The 19268-nt window shown below is 34.0% G+C and overlaps 1 protein-coding gene across 2 annotated transcripts in view; it reads right to left on the bottom strand.

The window, feature by feature from the left end:
* Window positions 1-19268, bottom strand: part of Csmd3 (CUB and Sushi multiple domains 3) — a 952990-nt gene that overhangs the window by 308417 nt on the left and 625305 nt on the right. For both annotated transcript variants that reach the window (XM_026785886.1, XM_026785885.1), the window contains 3 exons: window positions 17753-17869; window positions 13090-13305; window positions 10820-11008 (listed from right to left, as the gene is read on the bottom strand). In XM_026785886.1, the coding sequence (XP_026641687.1) occupies window positions 10820-11008; window positions 13090-13305; window positions 17753-17869 (522 nt within the window). The remainder of the gene's footprint in view (window positions 1-10819; window positions 11009-13089; window positions 13306-17752; window positions 17870-19268) is intronic.

Raw genomic sequence — 19268 nt, 5'->3', positions numbered from 1 at the left:
TCATTATCTATTCATGCAAATTCACAAAAAAAATACTGTAAGATTTCCTCTTTTCTTCAAACAAGTTAGTAGAATTCTATTGCCTAACATAGCTTACAAGATTCTCCATCATTCCTATTAAAACCTTTATTTTTATTTTGTCTAGTCCTTTTTATACCAGGCACTAATACAAGTTCTGCATTCAGTTAGGTAGCTTGAAAGCAGAGAGGCCTTATAATTTGGTTTATATGCAAAGTAATGAATTTAAGTTAATTCCTGCTCAATAGGGGATCTGTAGTGACGTAAAAATACATGCAATAAGTTCTTTGGGGCCTTTCTCAAATACAGGGTCAAGATACTTTTCTTTGTGAGTGTCTTTTTCACTAGTATTCATGAGAATGACTTGCTGTGTACATCACATTGCTGAGAGAACATATGGCTTGATGCAGGTAAATCCCTTACCAGTGCCTGACTACAGTACCAAATTAACAAAGATGAGAATCTATCATTGTATTCTACTACACGCACTGTGAATCCAGGCTATAATTTCTGCCCAGCAAACACAAGCCCTAGGTGATACATGAAAGGTAAAAAACTAGCCTTCCTCTCTTGCTCCAAACTCCTGGATGCCACTGGAGAGTGGCTGTTGTTAAGAAATTGACTCTGCTAAGACTAAACATATATCTCAGATTCTTCAGAAAGCAGAAAGGTCTGTGAAATCAGATTATCCTTGTAGGAAAAGTAAATTTAATAAAACAAAGAAAAAGACAGTGTTAGCTTCATCTTGAGCACAGCTGCATATAACTGAGGGGTCAAAAGGAAGCTGAACCAAGAAAGGGTTTGTAGCTACATCAGTTTGACTTGTTTGAGGAATGAGATTTTTCCCGCTGTTTACCAAACCATCATTTTGTCATTTGGTACTAAGGAGTTGATTAAAACAGACATGTTAATTTTGGGGGAGAATGCCTGTTCACTAGCCTTCTACGAGAAACAAACAAACAAGCAAAAAACATCTTCCCTGCTGTGTGGTAGTGACACAGGCCTTCAATCACAGCAGAGACAGTGGTTGTCTATGAGTTCAAGACCAGTTTGGTCTACAAAGCGAGTCCCAGGACAGCCAGAGCTGTTACACAGAAAAACCCTGTCTCGAAAACCAAAACAAATCTTTCCTTAGACACAAAGTTTTGTTTGTTCTCTGTTGTTGTTGTTGTTCTTTACAGTGAAACAAATAGCTGACAGAAATAACGTGTCTAATGTATTTCCTGATTTTAATATCTTTCAAAATAGTGGTGAAAACTGAAAGAGCACTGTCAAGTGCTTCTCATGTACACAGCGAAACCCAGTAAGTACATTTATCACACAGTAGACTCTCCTCTGTCTGCACTCACTGCATTCACGTTATTAGACAGGTACTGATATTCACTCTTCCCAGTGGGAGCATTGCTCAACAGAGGAAACGTGATACAAGCTAAATGTCACAATCAGTGTGTGAGTGATAGATTTCGCCATTCTCTAAGGCCATTATCCATATTTTTATATCAAGCTTTTTGTCTAAAGTACAAAAATGATACAAAGCCAAATAGTGTGACCCTTTAAATGATGTGTTACCTTGTGTGTACAGGGGACATTACTTAGTTTTAAGGGAAGAAAAGGAGGTAGGTTTACAGACTAATATTCTACCTTGTCCTTTGAAATGGAATCGCCCATTAAACCTGGAGCTCCCGATGCAGCTAGAATACTTGGATAGAAAACTCAAGGAAACTACATGCCTCTGTCTTCTAAACTGCTGGTGTCACTGGTGTGTTCAGAGCCACCTCTAGATCCTCATGTCTGTTAACAAACAGTTTATTCGCTGAGCTGGCTCCACAGATGCTGTTCATTTAAATTTTAATATATTTTTTCGCTCACTATATGTTTATTTCCATGTGAGAATGAGAACTAAGTAATCTTTTACTCAAATTCTATGCATTATACAAAGAAATTTTATTTCAAACTAATTATTAAATTACAGAAAGCTTTATAATATATTTCAATAGGAGGTAGAATCATCCCTTGCTTCTTATTTTTTTTAAAAGTTAGAACTTGATTAAGCAAGGGGAGATTGTTTTATATTAACAAAGAATGAGGAAAGAAAGAAACTTACCATGTTTTCCAGAATTTAAAAGAAGCATTTACTTGAGAAGTTATTAAAAATAATAAAATTGACATTTGATTTGATATGCTGGAAAGAGAATAAAAACTTGAAGAATTACATGTCCAACAAAACAAATCTTTTAAATACCACAAATTCAGAGAGGCTTAGTAAAAATACACGAAATAGAAACTATTAATGTTTGAAAGACACTATTTTTAGACTGATTAAAGCCTATGAAAAAAACGTTACCTACATTTTTGTCTATCGATGCTTGAGCTTGGATTCAAAGATAGCACATGAATACCAGACAAAGATGCAGAAGAGCAGCTCGCTGCCAGAAACTTAAATTGGGTTGGGGTGAATGATCTTATTTAAAACACCTGCTTGTAGGTCAATGTGTGAATTCTGAAAACAGTTTCTAGGCATTTGGTCCATTATTTCCTGTGTTTTAACAGTAATTTGTTTTGGAAATTTTTATGATTGTGATGTTTAATACTCATTTTAATGAGCAATCTCATGCTTGAACACACACACCCCTCTTGGATTTCAGTTTTAATTCATAATGCCTCCTTTATGACATTATATGATTTTCACAGTAATGTTCTGTGTAAGAAACAGAACACAATGAGTTCTGCTGCTGTATACTGCATTGAAACTTGATTTGGAAAGAATAAGCTTTAGCTGAAGCAAAAGAAAAGAGCTAAAAATCCTATATAAGCAGTCAAGGGGAGTGTCATAGGTTTTTGTGCCTTTGATTATGGGCTGACTACATTTACTAGGCAAAATGGTCATATTGTGTTCCCGTTATCATCAACTTAAAACTACCCTTAACATTACCCTGAATTGTGGGCTGGGTGTCTACAAAGAAGAATGCACTGTTACTATTGATAACTCTACTTTGTATCGATGTTCAGCTCTGCATTTTAAAACTCTAAGTTCATTTGAAAATATCTCATCTAGTGCATTATTAGATGATACACAAACCATTCATAGGTACCAGCCTTCACATTATGATGTACATGTTTTAATTTTTAAAATGGTTGAATGAGAAAAACGCAATGCTATTCACATATACACAAAGCAAATAGACCGACGTACTTTACAAAAACCTAGAATTAGAAGTAATTTTAAAATATATTCACCAAATGTAACAATGACCTTTCTTTCTAATTTCAAAAGGATTTTAGGTGTTGTCAGACTATTGCAATTTCAATTAGATTCTACCCTCTCCTGAGATATGGCATCAAAATCTAATTCAACTACAAGTAACAGTAACATTTAATTATCTCTTCCAATTGTCTACACTCAGTATTGCTGAGTCTTATGTCTGTGAGACTGTCTGATATGCAATAGACAACTCCACAACAAACATGAAATAACTGACCAAATTAATATTTTTATATTTTAATTTTATTTTTAATTATTTGCATGTTTGTGTGAATGTGCATATATGAGTACAGGTGCCCGCAGAGTCCAAAATAGGTCACCTAATCCCTTGAAGCTAGAGATAAGGGGATATTTAAGTCATCTGACAAGAGCGCTAAGAACTAATCTCATTTCTATATGAGTAATATATTCTCTTAACCAATAAGTTATCCCTTCAGCCCTTTTGTTTATATAACTCGTATCTATATAAAACAAATTTTTGCTCTCAATCAGAAATATTTTGAATGAAACTAGTATTAATGTGTTCTCTTAGGGAAGAAATATTAACCTGTGAATAACAGAGCTCAGCACATTATCTGAAACCAGTTAGAAGATCGGAAAAAGAATGATCCTTCATCCGGCGACGAATGAAGATAGAGACAGAGACCCACATTGGAGCACTACTGAGCTCCCGCGGTCCAGATGAAGAGCAAAAGGATGGACAAGATGAGCAAGAAAGTCAGGGTCGCGAGGGTTTCGTCCAGCCACGGAGACGGTGTGCCTGTTCTAATGGGAGCTCATCAAATCCAGCTGGACAGGGACTGAATGAGTATGTGATCAAACCAGACTCTGAATGTGGCTCAAAATGGGGGCTGACTGAGAAGCCATTGATGATAAAGGCACTAAGACTTGTTTCTACTGCATGTACTGGCTTTTTGGGACCCTAGTCTATTTGTCTATTTGGATGCAAAGCTTCGGAGGACTGGATGTTTGTGTGTGGGGTGCTTGGACTTCCCACAGGGCAGGGTTCCCTGCCCTCTCTTAAGGAGGGAGGAGGGTGAGTGGGGGAGCAGCGGGAGGGGAATGGGAGGAGGGGAGGAAGTGTTAAATTTTTTGAAAGGAAAAATAAAAAAAACTGCTTATAATTTATTGATAAAAAATATCATTACTTCTGCTTGACTTTTATTCATATTAGGGAACTATTTCTTCCACGTCTAGATATAAGATTCATCTATTCACAATATTGCAGCATTTACTTTTTAATAATTTCCTTTTTAATAATTTCCAATATCATTATTATTATAGTGAATTTGTAGCTGCCTTTCAGTAGCTTTCATTGCTTCTTCCTTGTTTGGTGTATAATTAATGTTCTGGGTTAAAAATCAAACAAACAGAAATGCACTTAAGGATAAGGAAAAGTAAGAAAGCTCAAGGACCCAATGAATTTATAACCCCATATCATTGACCATGGTGACTCTATTTCCCCAGGAATACAGCTTCTGTGTGTGTCAATGAAGACTAGAAAGTTGAAACTATGAAAGAAAAGAGAGCTTATCTGTGCAATATATTCAGATTTCTTTATCACCTCTACAAATTTACTGAAAGCTTTCTATATGCTAAACACTCGGTAGATAAAGAAGCAATTCAGCAGAAAATGATGAGATCTAGAGAAGGGAAAATACAGTAATGCTCCAGAGAACTGCAGACATCTAACTGCACTCCAGGGAGGTCAAACAGAGCTTATCAGCATGGGCAACGAAGACGAAAGTTTGCTGGAATTAGAAGGTGAGGGTGAAGGATGTAAGAAACTTTCCAAATTCATCCTAGGGGACGTGGACAAACAAAGGAAAAATGTAAGCCAGGAGGGTGACATCATCAACTTTGTATCATTAAAATGTTTCTGCGTCTTTCAAAAAGTCAGTTCTTTTTTGAAAAGAACAAAAATTGTGTCTTATTTGTGTTACTAAAATAAAAAGGGAGATAATGATAGATAATACTGTCAGCGTGAACTATGCTACATGAAGGCATTCAAGATGGAACTGAATAGAATTCAGAGTGTTCCAGAAAGTGAACAATTCTGTCACTGTTTATTAACTGTGAATTTGGATAGATATTAGTTAGGTTAAATAATTTGATTGTTTATTTGATTATGCCACTATGATAGCCGAGTTTTGAATAATCAGACTCAAGAGTGTTTTTTTTTAATCTTTTTATCTTTTTTAAAAAAGAAAACAAATTACCTTTTTTCATTATACATACCAATTCAAAGTCCCACTTCTTCCCCTCCTCCCATTTTCTCCACACAGCCTCCCACCCCACCCCCATCAAATCCTCAGAGAGATTGCTTTGGGGAAGGAAACCTAGCCTCTAGAAAATTTTAGCACTGGGATTTAGAGAGTGGTGCTATGTTAGGGAATGGCAAGGCACCCCATGTGGTTCTATTCCACTATGAAAGGAGAAAATAGAAAAATAGTAATAAAAAACATTTATGCCAACTATTGAAGGGCTTGGAGAGTTTTAAAGTTATCAAGTAGGCAATGCTAAGTCACTTTGTGCTTAATCAGAGAGTAGAGAAATCTTTCGGCTTTTCTAAGGATGATTGGCAGGTTGAACAGAATGTAAGGTGAACCCTCATGGCACTAATTTCCTGATATCCATGTTTTTGTATTGTACCTCCCTTTAAAAGCAGATGTGGTTTGTTGTTCCTTGTAACTTTCCTTGATCACGTGGTTGCCTACTAAAGAACTCCATCTTCTAGGAGACTCAGTAGAGAGAATCTTGAAGAAGAATGCTTAAAAGAAATCTCATACAGGCTCAGAATTGAGAATAATAAATGGTTATTTATTTATGGGCAGACTCACAAATCAATATTTTCCTCTGGAATGGAGAACAGCAACCGAATCCTGCAGCAGGAAAAGAGGCTGGATGCATGTTTTAAATAGGCATAAATGGTATAAGAGGCCACTTTCCAATAGACAGGTAACATAAGGGCTACTGGCTGTAGGATTTCCTACAGCAGAATCTCTCTGCTGGATTAATGAAGGAATCACCTTTACAAGGAAGTCCAAAAGATAAGAACATGTAGGTGAACTGAATTAAATAACTGAGCCTTAGTTTCAAGAACTATTCAAGTCAGATGATTTCCAAACAACTGTATGAGTTTAAATGAGAGTTCTAAATCTCTGTGAGAGCTTGTTCCTAGACAATCACTTGATTGCAGTTTCTGAGACCATAAAACTATTGAGTTCTCTTAAAAATAGGACACAAGCAACCAAAACAAACAAACATAATCCACAAAACCACCAGGAAATAAATTATGTTGCATCAACCTTCTAAATTTGTGTTGTTGTTATTTATTAGCAAAAATATAATGTGAGACAGCATCACCAAATGGTGTTTCAAGAATTCAACAAGTGATATAATTAATGTAATTACTTTATAAGATAGGAAGATAATATTCTCCTATATTATATGGAACATGAATACATTAAAGACTAAGTAATTGTATATAAAATGTAATATATATATATATATATATATATATATATATATACAGACACACACTAAGCATACATTGTGTCATGCTATTTTGATAGTCTCTGTAAGGAGTAAAATGAATCAGAATAGATAATGTTGATGAGAATAAAATGAGAAATTTGAACAGTAGTTTTATATGGTTAGGCTCACAGATGACTCATATTAAAGAGAAAAATAAAAGGAGCAAGGAGAGAAAGATGACATAATTTCTAGCTTGGGCGATTGGCTGAGAATGATGCTGTAATTGCAGTAAAGAGTAGAGCAGTAAGGGTTGATTTGGCTGCAAAGCTAACGCATTCTGTTTTGGCACCGTGAAATCAGTGCGCCTGTGGGAGGATTGTCCATATGGAGAGGACCAGTGTAAAGCTGGGAATGCAGATCCTCTTAAGAAAGGTCTGGATATATAGAGAGATTTGAAAGTATTTGAGAATAAGGTTGTCTGGTAACTGTTCTCCTTCATAGTGTCTCTCTTCTCTCTCTCATACATATGCACAGACATATACATACACACACACACACACAGAGACAGACAGACAGACAGACAGACAGAGAAATAACCAAAAGAAAGAAAGGAAAGAAAGACAGAGAAACAGGGAGAAAGAAAGAAACAATTTGGGTGTGGACCTAGCCTTTAATGGTTAAACCATCTCTCCAACTCAGAGACAAACAATTTGAAATCTTTAGATTTATGATAAATCTATGTTTTTTGTAATTAATTATATGCACTTTAATAAGCAAATTCCAGGATAAAGAATGAATATGAAATTACCCCATTATCCTTTCATTTTCTTTAGAATCAATTCTAAATTGAAGGAGTTTTTAGGTTCAGTGAAGTTTTTATTTTTATTTTTTTAGATTGGTACAGGTGTTAGCAAATTGATCCCATAGTCACATCCAATCTGAAGCATGGTTTTGTAAGCATTTTCCTTTTAGAATACCGCTACATCTTTTCATTAATATCTTGTCAGTTACCTCTATTGCAATTCATTGTCAGAGTTGGACAGTTTCTACTGAAGTCATGTGACTGTGAAGCCTTATGTATTTAGTATCTTCTAGCTCACTAATGGACAACAGCATGTGCTATGGATCCTATGGATTATCTTTTTAATAAAGATGGATATTAGTAATTAGAAAAAGTAGCACTTTTCTGATTTTAGAAAGGCATATTATTCAAAAGAAATATAGAAATGCTGCAATAATTTAAGAAGCATAAAATCAGGCTATTATTACAGTTGTTTGCTCATTATTGGTAACCTTGTTTCAAAATAATCATGGATTTCTTTGTTTATCATGTTTTAAATAAGAAACTCTTAATAAATAAGACAGTGAACAAACATAAATAAATACTTAGATTTTATATTATGAAATCAATGCACCCAGCATTAGAGTACTTTTCCATCTGGTATTTTATAGATTGATTGATTGTGGCTTGAGTATAATAAATAGGTTTTTTGTTTGTTTGTTTGTTTTTGTTTTACACAATGGTTCAAAACATGTGCTCAGGTATCTGGAGCATTGGTCAAATTCTTCTGGTCACCACCCTCTAATCATCCTCAAGTGAGGTGGATGCTCTGGCTGTGAGCAGAGAGTGGAGGTTGAACTGTATGTGGAGGGGAGGATGTCAAGTCCCCAAGAGCAGGAATGATAGGCAGTAGGGTTATTTGAAGGCTAAGAATCAAAGTGCAGTAGAGAGGCTAATTTTGTTCAGGAGTCTATGTTCATTTTAATGAGTAAATGAAATGATGGAGACAGATGAAGGCAAATTTATCTATTTAGAATCAATCAGCTAACAGGGTATAGTGACACATACTCAGCTTTGACCCCAGCACTCATGAGTATGAGGCAGGTGCATCAAATGTTTCAAACCAGACTGGGTTAGCCAGTGAGACGCTTGTTCCTAAACAACGCTAGAGATTTAAGATATTCTACTTTCTTTGCTACATTGAGTCAGTGTTACCTTAAGAAAGTGGAAGGGAACCTTAGGTAGAGTGGAAATTATAAATAAGTAGTCTCCCAGCACACAGTTGTGTTTTTCTCTATCAGTCCACATGTTCCTTAATGTACCCCTTTAGCAACCACAAGCCATTAGATTATGCTTTTAATAAGTGCCAATCTTATTACCTCATCTCTCTACCTCAAGGGTTTGTGTCTATTTAAACAGTAACCAAATGACTTTGGATCCATTTGTTTTGTGCACAGCACATATTGCCAAAATCCTTTTCAGATAAGAACTTAGAAAATTCAGGCACCTTTCCAAATTTGTTTAGCTAATAATGACTTATAAAAAAGCAATTCAATATATAATGCCCCAATTTGCTTTCTACATTGATACATGGCTGCATTGATGATTCATCGAAGAGGCATAGTTAGCCTACAATGATGAGGAACTTATGCCTATAATTTCTTTAAGGAGAACTTACATTTTTGAGATGGACTAGACATAATTTTCTTAATGACAGATTTTTTTTTCTTTTCTGTGTTTGCTTTATTTTATTCACTTCAGAGCAGGTGTGGGTTCCCAGAGACATAGGATTGATAGTATGGCAGGGTGTTCCCATATATGCTGTTCAGGGGCTTCCTTCCTTTATCAACATGTATTTTAAGCTACAAAACCCAATAGCCATCATTATATGTCATCTAAATATCAGAAAGAAAGAAAAATATGTCTGTTTAATGTAGTGATCATTTTTCTCATTTGACTCATGATCAAGAAGACAAGATGTTGCTACTCATCCAAGATTAGAAAAAAATAATGGCACACGAAATTAGATACAGAAGTAGATGTGTTAAATAGGGATTATGAGCAAGAGTGAATTAATGTCTGTAAACTGACTTCTAAATGTTTTCATATAAACATGTCCACCTGTCTTTTTCTTTTTTTGAGATGGCTCAGCCGTTAAAGGTTAGGCTCACAACCCAATTTTTTTTCTTATATCAAAATAAGCACTGAAGATTATTGAGCAATCTGTGGTTCGAGATTATTCTTCTATCGAGTTTCTATTTTAAATATGGAAATAACTTCAATATTAATGAAAAAACATACTTATTCTTACCTCTTGTTTAGCCAAAGTATCCATTTTAAAAATTAAATCAGCTCCAAGCCTTTTATATTTCAATTACTGCTAATCTTTATTTTACAACATAAATAACTATCTTAGTCCACTAATTGTGAGCCAATAGGTGCCTTAAATACCTCTTGTCTGAGATCTGAGTAAATTGGCAGCATGGGGACCATGGGAGATGGTTAAAGGGGAGGGGAGAGGCAGGGAGGGAAACAGAGAAAAATGTATAGCTCAATAAATCAATAAAAAAGAAAAAAAACAAAAATTTTCATCTGTTTGACACAGTTTTCTTGTATTTTTTTTCCTCTGAATTCCAAAATATTGCCAAAGAATCATTCAGAAAACACCATCAAAATAATAGAGAATTCACTTTGTGGATGTTTCTATGGAAATGGTTCAACGGTGTTTTCTGAGTGCTGGTCCATTTAATAATGGGTCAGTTTACTTTTCTAAACATTTACCTCATCCTTGACTTGACAGCTCCCATCTCATTGCTGAGTGTTAGTTATCAAAATAAAAAAAAAAAAAGATTAGTCCTGTAGATCAAACACTTGGTTACAGGATAAACACTGCGTGAAAGGGAGCATTAAGAAATCTAAAAGTTAATTTTAACTCCTAAGAAGTAAATCCATGTATTATTTCATGTTTTGTGATTTTTATCAATCCGTTTATCTATCTATAAATCATCAATGTATGTATCTTGTAACTGCATATCTATTTCATTTGTTCTTTATAATTGTTATCTGAAAATAAATTTAGAGGCATAGTTGTTTGATTGCAATAGCAAAATAATTGGGGTACACCAGATCGCCAAGTTGAAAAGAAAATAGAAATACTAATGTGAAATAAATGGAGAAATTCAACATATTTTTTCTAAAAAAAAAAAAAAAGAGTGTGTAACCATGCAACTTCATGGACAGTGACTACACATACAAGCAAATGAAAGCAGCTGACCACGTACCCACACACCTTGGCAGAGGTGCACTCCACACTCGCCGGCCACCGCCAAGACAGATGATCTCCGAAGAACCTTCCAGTCGGTAACCCGATGAACATGAGAAGGTCAGAGTATCACCAACTCCAAAGCTGAACCCAACTCGGCTACCGTACTGAGGAATTCCAGGGTCTTCACAAGGCTCAAGATTATATTCTGTAAAGGGCAAAGAAGTCATCCAAAGATAGTGAAAAGAGAGTCATCATTTGAAATACTTTTCTTCTATTTCGGCCCTTATTATATTATGTATAAGAGCAGTAACGCACAATGGGGCACATCGTTTTCTTTTGCTGTGTTATATCTAATAACTAAAAGAATACGCTCACGTGTGAAATTCAGTGAGGACGGGGAAATGTTACCAGAGTGAGAAGCTGAAAATGTAACTACAATCTCATGATTTTTTTTTTTCAGAATTGGAAATCTTTTCCACCTCGCCGAGTTTTGAATTATTGTAATGACATGAGAGATGGGTATTTTCAAACAAAAGTAACATTTGCAAAGAAATCATTATGAGCAAAAAATAAATTATAATTCATGCAACTCTTTTAATTTAAATGGTGATGGATCTTGTGCCTCTGGTATCAGGCATTTAATTAAGGCATGTTCTGAAGAACTCCTAGCTACAGATGGAAAAGTTGATGTAAGAATGAGTACCCCACACTGGCAGTGATTACATGATGGATTTATACAGGAACCCTTCACAAGCAAAGAATGCACAGAGTGATATGCACAACTAAAAAGTTCCCGAACTAATATAAGGGTTTGGATAAAAATTATAATTTATATACAACCTTAAGAAACAGTTGACCTAAAGATAGTTCCAGAATACTTCTTTACCAGTCATCATGGAAAAAAAAATCATGAATTTCTTTTCACCTTAATTTTTTATGTGTGAATTATTTGAATGTATTTTAAATATCTATATTTGAATTGATTACACTTATTTATTAGAGATTATAGATTGCTGCAATCATTCTTGTAGCTAAGTATGATAATTTAAATAAATACCTTTATAACAATATCCATACTTGTATATGTGCTTAAACACATGTAAGAACTTTATTATAGACGAATATTACATTTTTATCATTGTTTGAGCAGTAAATGTAATGTTCTCATCAGACTATAATTATTTACTATTTCATTATGCTATGGAATAGCTATTTATACCATTATAATTATAAAATACAACTTCATGTGGCAGGCATAATTTTTTCATGATGCTGCACCTAATAATAACTTTTCTTGGAACTCAAGTCATACTAAAACTGGGCTCTGGAATTAGGATCCATGCTGGCGTTGAAAACAGCCCAATAGCATAATATTCCTATCACCTGGAGAGAACTCCTACCCAGTGAGGGCCTTCTGCCCAGCACTGAAGGCTTGGATACACACCTGTGATTTTCTCTCTTTGATTTCAACTTTCTCTTAAGTGGTAACACTGCTTTGGGAGATTCAGGGACAGATGGATTTCTCTCCCTCACAGTCTGGTTACAAATGTAAAGAAATGAATATTTTCTATTGGAAATATATATGCTGTTTTCTTTTAATGAGAGTTTGCAACACCATATGAGACTTTAGGCAAGGAATTATTCTGACAATATTATTTGTTTATAAATGATGCTATTCTATATGAAAGCCTATTCATATTTACTTTCTTGTAGATTGTATACTCTCAAATAATGAAAATGATATATAATATAATATATATAATAAAGTTTATTTTTTAACTTGGTCAGTCAGTATATGTTCATAAGACACGCAAAACTAGATAGATTTCACTAGTTAAGTTTACCTTTTTTTAGTCTAACTGAGACAGCAAAAGCCAATATTGTAAAGATATATGTATATATAATATATTTAATACTTCTATAATGCAAATAGTAGATAAAGAAATACTCTAAATTCTGTAGGTATGTTAGCTGATTTTGGCCATCAAACTATCACATGAATTTTATAAAGGAAATTAAGTAATTGTAACTTTAGTGACTTTTTATAGAAATTATTTATTCACTACCTCTCTATTTGGCTTTTGTTTTATGTTTCACAATGCATTACTACAGATAGTCCTCAAGGCATTTTAAATTTGCCAAGACGTAATTGTTTTCTGTGTTTTTCTACTTTAAATGTTTTTCATCTTTTCTGTAATCGTTCCATTTTTGCTTGTCATGTTAATAATAATTATATAAGCTTAATTGCTTAAGGTTTGCTTAAATGATTCTTGATCATTTTCTTACCAGAGAATGTGATGTTGAATCCTTCATATGATATGGAAAAGTCTGAAATGAAGCGCAACTGAGCCCTGAAGTTTCCATAGAGACCAGCGTTGATTGTTGAAGGAAGTTCAGAACCAGTGAGGCGTGCCAGGGGCTGGGTAAAACTACCATTCTCCGTGATCAGTAAATAGTCATGGTGGTCTTCTAGATGAAAAGTGTGGAAGTTGAACTGCACACCTGTGGACAAAAATTAGCAAGAAAAACATATTGGGTCAAGCATATTAATGAAGGAAATCAACCTTTAGCCTTTATAAGCTTTTTTTTTTTCAAAATAAACACTACTGCTGTTGTATTACAAATATCCAGAATAATCATTATCTTTTGTGCATCCTTCAGCTTATTTATCAACAATATTCAACTTTCAAATAAACCTAAGCCTAGTTCAGACAATAAAAAAGTCAATACAGTGAGTTATTACTATTTATTTATTTTCATACCTTCCAAATTTTCTTTATAATATTGAAATGTGGACATAACTCATGAAATTTATTGAATTTTGACTAATGAAACACCTGTTTACCAAAAGTGCCTGAACCAATGAGCACATTTATGACATTAGTGCAAGAGACAGTCAGTCGCTGAACTTCTAACAGCACAGTCAAGTTTTATTTTATATATACGCTCTTATAGCTTCTATAATTGAGTTATGGATTATTATACTTTGGGGTCTGAATAGTGCTCAACTTAAGATATGTGTGTTTTATTTATATTATTACATACAAATGTGGGTTGCTTATCGATCACATTCATTTACCTGCTTGGTGTTGACGATTATTGAGGGGCTTTGCATTTTTTGTCATGAACTTGGTTGTGCCACTGGGAATATAAAAATACTACTTTTGATGGACACATCCATTTGCTTCTGTGCATAGATGAAAAAGAATAGAATGACTGGGCCCTGAGGGTGTGCATTCAATTCTAAGAAGCCTGGCTTTACCAAGTGGCCATTCTGATGTACATATCCATAGGCGTGCATCACCACGCAGCTCTACTTACACCTCTCAGTTTTATTTCTGCAACTGAGGAAGGACCAGAACAAAGCGAGCAACAGTGGGATAACATCTGAGAAAAACGAACATGTTTATGTTTATATTAAATGTCTATTAAATGTGCATCAAGTTTCAGGAAAAAAAATGAAGATTTCTGCGAAAAATTGATGCTGATAGGGCCATTGTCAAGTACTTTCTGTTTTTTTTTAAAATTTTTGTTCTATTTTGTTTTTGTTTTGCTCTTTCTATAAATAAAATGACTTTCCAATGAGGAAAGGAATACCTTAACAGTAATTAATTGTTGTTCATTTATTTTTAATGCTACCGTGTAAGTATTAATGTTTAGCACTTTAGCAGCTTTTGACTAGGTATTGAATAAAAGAATGTTGCTATTTATCAAACAATGAAATAAACATTAAAATCTGTTTACACCACTTCTGGAAAAAATAAACAATTTCTTTAAAGTTCTGCTAAGAGTTGATTGATTAAAAAAGTTTAACTGAGAATATAGAACGTCGTTCTGTAAAGAAAACTTAAATGTGAACTGTGGGGAAAAAAGCATAAACCAAGATTCCAAATATTCTTCAGAGTGCTATAAAACATCTTGGTATAAGTTAAAACAGTATTATGGAAATAGAAGTAACAGTTAGTCAATTAGTTATTAGAAGTTTTAGAAGACAGACCTACAAAGAAGTGAATAGTGGAACAGGCCTGAAGCATTAGACATCGGGAAGGAGACATGCAAAGGCACAGTTCTAAAAGGGGAGTGAGAAGAAGCCCCTGGGTTTAAAATTACCAGAGAATGATGATTCAAGATGCTCTACTAGAGTAACTCCTGTTAGATATATTCTTGCAAATGCTTGACCTGAAAGTCGAAATTAAACTGATGTTTCAATTTTTAGTCATTTTGCCAACGATAGCCTTGAAGGTAACTTTTTTAAATTTTTATTTTCCAACACGTGTACTTAAGGTACCCACTTAATTCAGTTTAACTTAAATATTTTCTGAAGTAGATTTTATTTTTCGCCAACTCCGTCATGATAAGACAACATAGGTATAGCTTATTTTTTGCTTGCTTGTGTGTTTATTAGTTTTATTCTTTGATATACGGCAACCTTATATAGCTCAACAGGGAATCTGAAATCACAATCCTCCTGACTTAGCCTTCCGAGGGCTGAATTTAAAGACAAGAGCTTACATGAAAAATTTGAATTAATATCTTGACTTATTAAAATATACTTAAAAATTTGATACATATTGCTGTAAAATAGAACCAGTGTAGGCTGAATAGCAATATAATTAAATTTCTAAACTATTACTATTCACACTTAAGTATGAGAATATTCTGAGAATATATTGCAAATAGAAATTGGATGCGATTACTTTTAAAATTCCATCCCAGACTATTGAAGTCAAAATTGAGAATGAAATGGAGGTATAATTATATGTCTATTTTGAAAGTAAAACAATCTATTGAATATATAATTCACAATGTTAGATATTGGGGATACCTGTAACTTAAAGTCAAAAGAATCGAAAAAAATAAGTTGTATGATTAAAACACATTGATTAGTAGTATGCTGTAGTCTCAAGACTTAATGAGTATAGGCTTCTTTAAGGAAACTCCCTGGAACATATGTGTTTTTGTGTAGAAAGTTGAAACTTTTTAGAGGTAGGAATTCCCAAAGCTAGATCATTCTCTGAGGAGCAGACCTAGAACGATAGTATGATGTTTTAGGTATTATTTACAGTTTTGTGTGGAAGTGTTTTAACATCAGAGATCCAATTATGTGTAAGATTTCGAGGACTGACTAAGGTTTTCTAAGGGAATAATTACCTTTAATAGTAACTAACTCGTCTTAGAAAGACAGCCCACTATGATTCTAGACATCAAGAGGAAGAGATCAGTGTAGTCTAGAGAAGTGTAGGCGTTCCTCTTTTCCCAACCCGAAGTCTTTCACATCACTTTGTCTTGCCTTTGGAACAGTGATTCAAGGCAATTTTACTAGCTCTTAAAGAACGGCACCTAAACTTGCATCCCTGCCATGTAAACGCTGATTTAATTAACACTTACAACCTGTGATAATGTGAAACCTTAAGTGTTAATTAAACCTCTGTTTACATAGCAAGCAGTGTGTAGCCCTCCATTTTCTTGTATAATACCAGGGAGCTTTTTTTAAACTCCATTAGTCCACCTCACGGTGAAATAACAGGATGCTTTCCTTGATTTCCAACAGAATGTTCTGTATGCTAGAATACAACACAAACCAGTTTTATAAAGTTAAGAATCTTAATGCTTCTGTTACTTCCTGTATTCTTATTTTAACGGGTTCTCTTAGTAGCATTTAAGTGACTAAGGAAACATAACTAAAAAGTCCACATCTAAGACTAACCTCTCAATAAGATGGTGCAGAATTTTATTAAAAGCAAAGGTCTCTTATAAAAACACAAATTTACATTTACCGAAAACAACTTGGACTTGAAAAAACTCTGACAGTACTTACTCAATGCTAATTTTTACTTTTTTATTCATTAGGCTTTTCAATGGCAATAATAAAATATATAATCACAACGTGTCAACAATTAAAAATGGAAAATTACTTAAAATCAGAATTTAAAGATCATTCTGTGTTTTCAGGAAAATAATAATGGATCCTTATTACTGTAATATTGTGGGGTAATAATCTTTTCAGTGATACCATTTAGATGAATTGTCTTGCTAATTTTCTAGTATCATTCCAGTTGTTTCAATTAATCACCACAGTCCTACATTGTCTTTCACTTGCATGCTTATTTGAAAAAATCAACATCTGCTATGCACATAATTTTAAAGTTCATCTTAATGATGTGAGTCATACTTGATGTTCCATTCTTGATATTTGACACAGAAGTATTCATGGAATACTTATAAATGTATATGGAAATACGATTATAACAATACTTTATAAACAAATATACATAAATATGAATTAAGCTCCATGTAATGCGGCTGTCTTTCAGGTTTTGTTGATGAGATAACTCCAAATACTATACCATAAGAAGAGGAAGATAAAACTAGTAAAACTTTTATTTAAAAATGAACATGATGTTATGTTCTAGAAAAGCATATATACATATGCTACATTTTGATGTGGGATTCCTCTCTGTGCTATGAATATGTTTTGTTACCATTGTTTAATAAAGAAGTTGCTTTGGCTATGGCAGGGCAGAATATAGCTGGGTGGGAGAACTAAATGAAATGCAGGGAGAAAGAAGGCAGAGTCAGACAGACACCATGTAGCTGCCTATGAAACAAGATATGAGATAACAAACCACTAGCCTCCTGGTGGAATATAAAATAATAGAAATGGTTAATTTAAGATGTAAGAGCTAAATAGGAATATACCTGAGCCATTGACCAAACAGTGTTTTAATGAATACAGTTTTTTTTTTTTTTTTTTTTTTTTTGTGTGTGTGTGTGTGTATGATTGTTTGGGTTTGTATGGGCAAGAAACAAAAACGCGGCCTCCATTTTCAACAAGTTTTTTTCATATTGAATTTTATGTTACCTAGTTTTGAACATGAAAAAAAAATGGCTAAAATACATAATAGACCCAACGAAAACTCAAATGATAGTCTTGAATTAAACAACTTACCTTTTCCATGGGTTACATCAACTGTCCATGTACAATTCAGAGAGTTTGGATAAAATTCTGGGTAACCTGGTGATAAGATTGTCCCGCTAGGGCCTCTCACATCTCCTCCACATAATGCTGAAAATACAGAAAGAACATTACAGTCAGTCACAGTTGGAGAAGCAGAGGCTGAACAAATCTCTTATCTCCTCTCTTGAAACAGGATAAGTCCCATTATGTTTGTCTAATCAACTTCCTCATAATAAGAGGAGTGTGTAAAGACCTTTTCCAAATACAGCAAAATCCTCTCATCCATCGCAGCACCGGGGAAGAAAAATGCATTAATCGTCTCTGAGCATTGTGACTGGCCCCAAGAGAACATAGTTTAGGATTGCACATTTGAATTTGAAGTATATCTTTACTCTGTTCTAATTATAAACAACGTTTGCATAAATTAATGGTCAATTAAACAGGAGTAATGAATTGTTTAGCGGCTTCTCTTATTACACACTAAAAATGAGTTAAATTTGTAAAATTGTTTTCTGTATATTCCTGGAGGGATATGTGTCACACGTCATGGGATTCCTTCTAAGGCAGTGAAGTAAGCTGAAGAAGCTTTGAAATCTTCTGGGCATCCATATTTCAATGAGAATGAATATAATAAACAAAGTGTGATTCTTGCCTGGACACAAACTCACAGCTACCTTGATGATAGAGTTTGTAAGCAATATTTCAGAAAAGTCAAGGTAAATAAATGTTTATGATCTGCCATTGATTAAATTAACTGAATCAATATTCATGTACTTTGAGAGAAATGTTTATATCTTCTACTATATAAAAGTGATCAATGACTACAGAATACAATAAAATCACCAATTAAGTAATTTTATCAATGCTAAAAATTGAAAGAAATCAAAACTAGATATAGGTCAGGATTTACTTGCAGAGATGAGGAGGACTTACGTTGCACCTTGATCTATCTGCTTTACCCATAATAAAAATTATGGTTGGCATTATAGCTTTAAATTTTTCCTACTTGTTCGGATAATAATTTCTCCTTTCCTTACTCTCGGTGAATATTCATTTCTCATACCAACTATCATGCTTTATCGGGGTCAGCAAACCTTATACTTTTATACAACTATAATTTTATCAGTCCTAGGATATAATGATCTCCTGACACAGACCAAGTCAAAGAATAAGAAGTGTTGCCTTACTGTAGAAACTTGTCTGGCTAAGGACTCCTAAGGTGGTTTTTTTCGGCTCTTCATATTGAAACGCTGAAGAGCTCTTCATCTTTTATTATTTTGAAGATGTAAGTACACATGCTGTCTTCCTTGGCAGGTCCTCTGTGCTATCAGCTCTCCTCTTGGAAAATGCCTGTTTCCATAGATTACTCAAATGCACAGAGAAAACTCTCAGTGGAAGATAAAATTTGAGTCCTTGCTTATTATCAGCTATGACAAGCATTCCACTGAGCCTTTTTAGACTTGATGAGCTGAATGACAATTTCTGTTTTTATTTTTATTTTTTTACC

This window comes from Microtus ochrogaster, linkage group LG3, assembly GCF_000317375.1.
Source record: "Microtus ochrogaster isolate Prairie Vole_2 linkage group LG3, MicOch1.0, whole genome shotgun sequence".
NCBI classification, from domain to species: Eukaryota; Metazoa; Chordata; class Mammalia; order Rodentia; family Cricetidae; genus Microtus; species Microtus ochrogaster.
The sequence above is the reverse complement of the archived record's forward strand: the minus strand, read 5'-3'. Positions and strand labels throughout refer to the sequence as shown.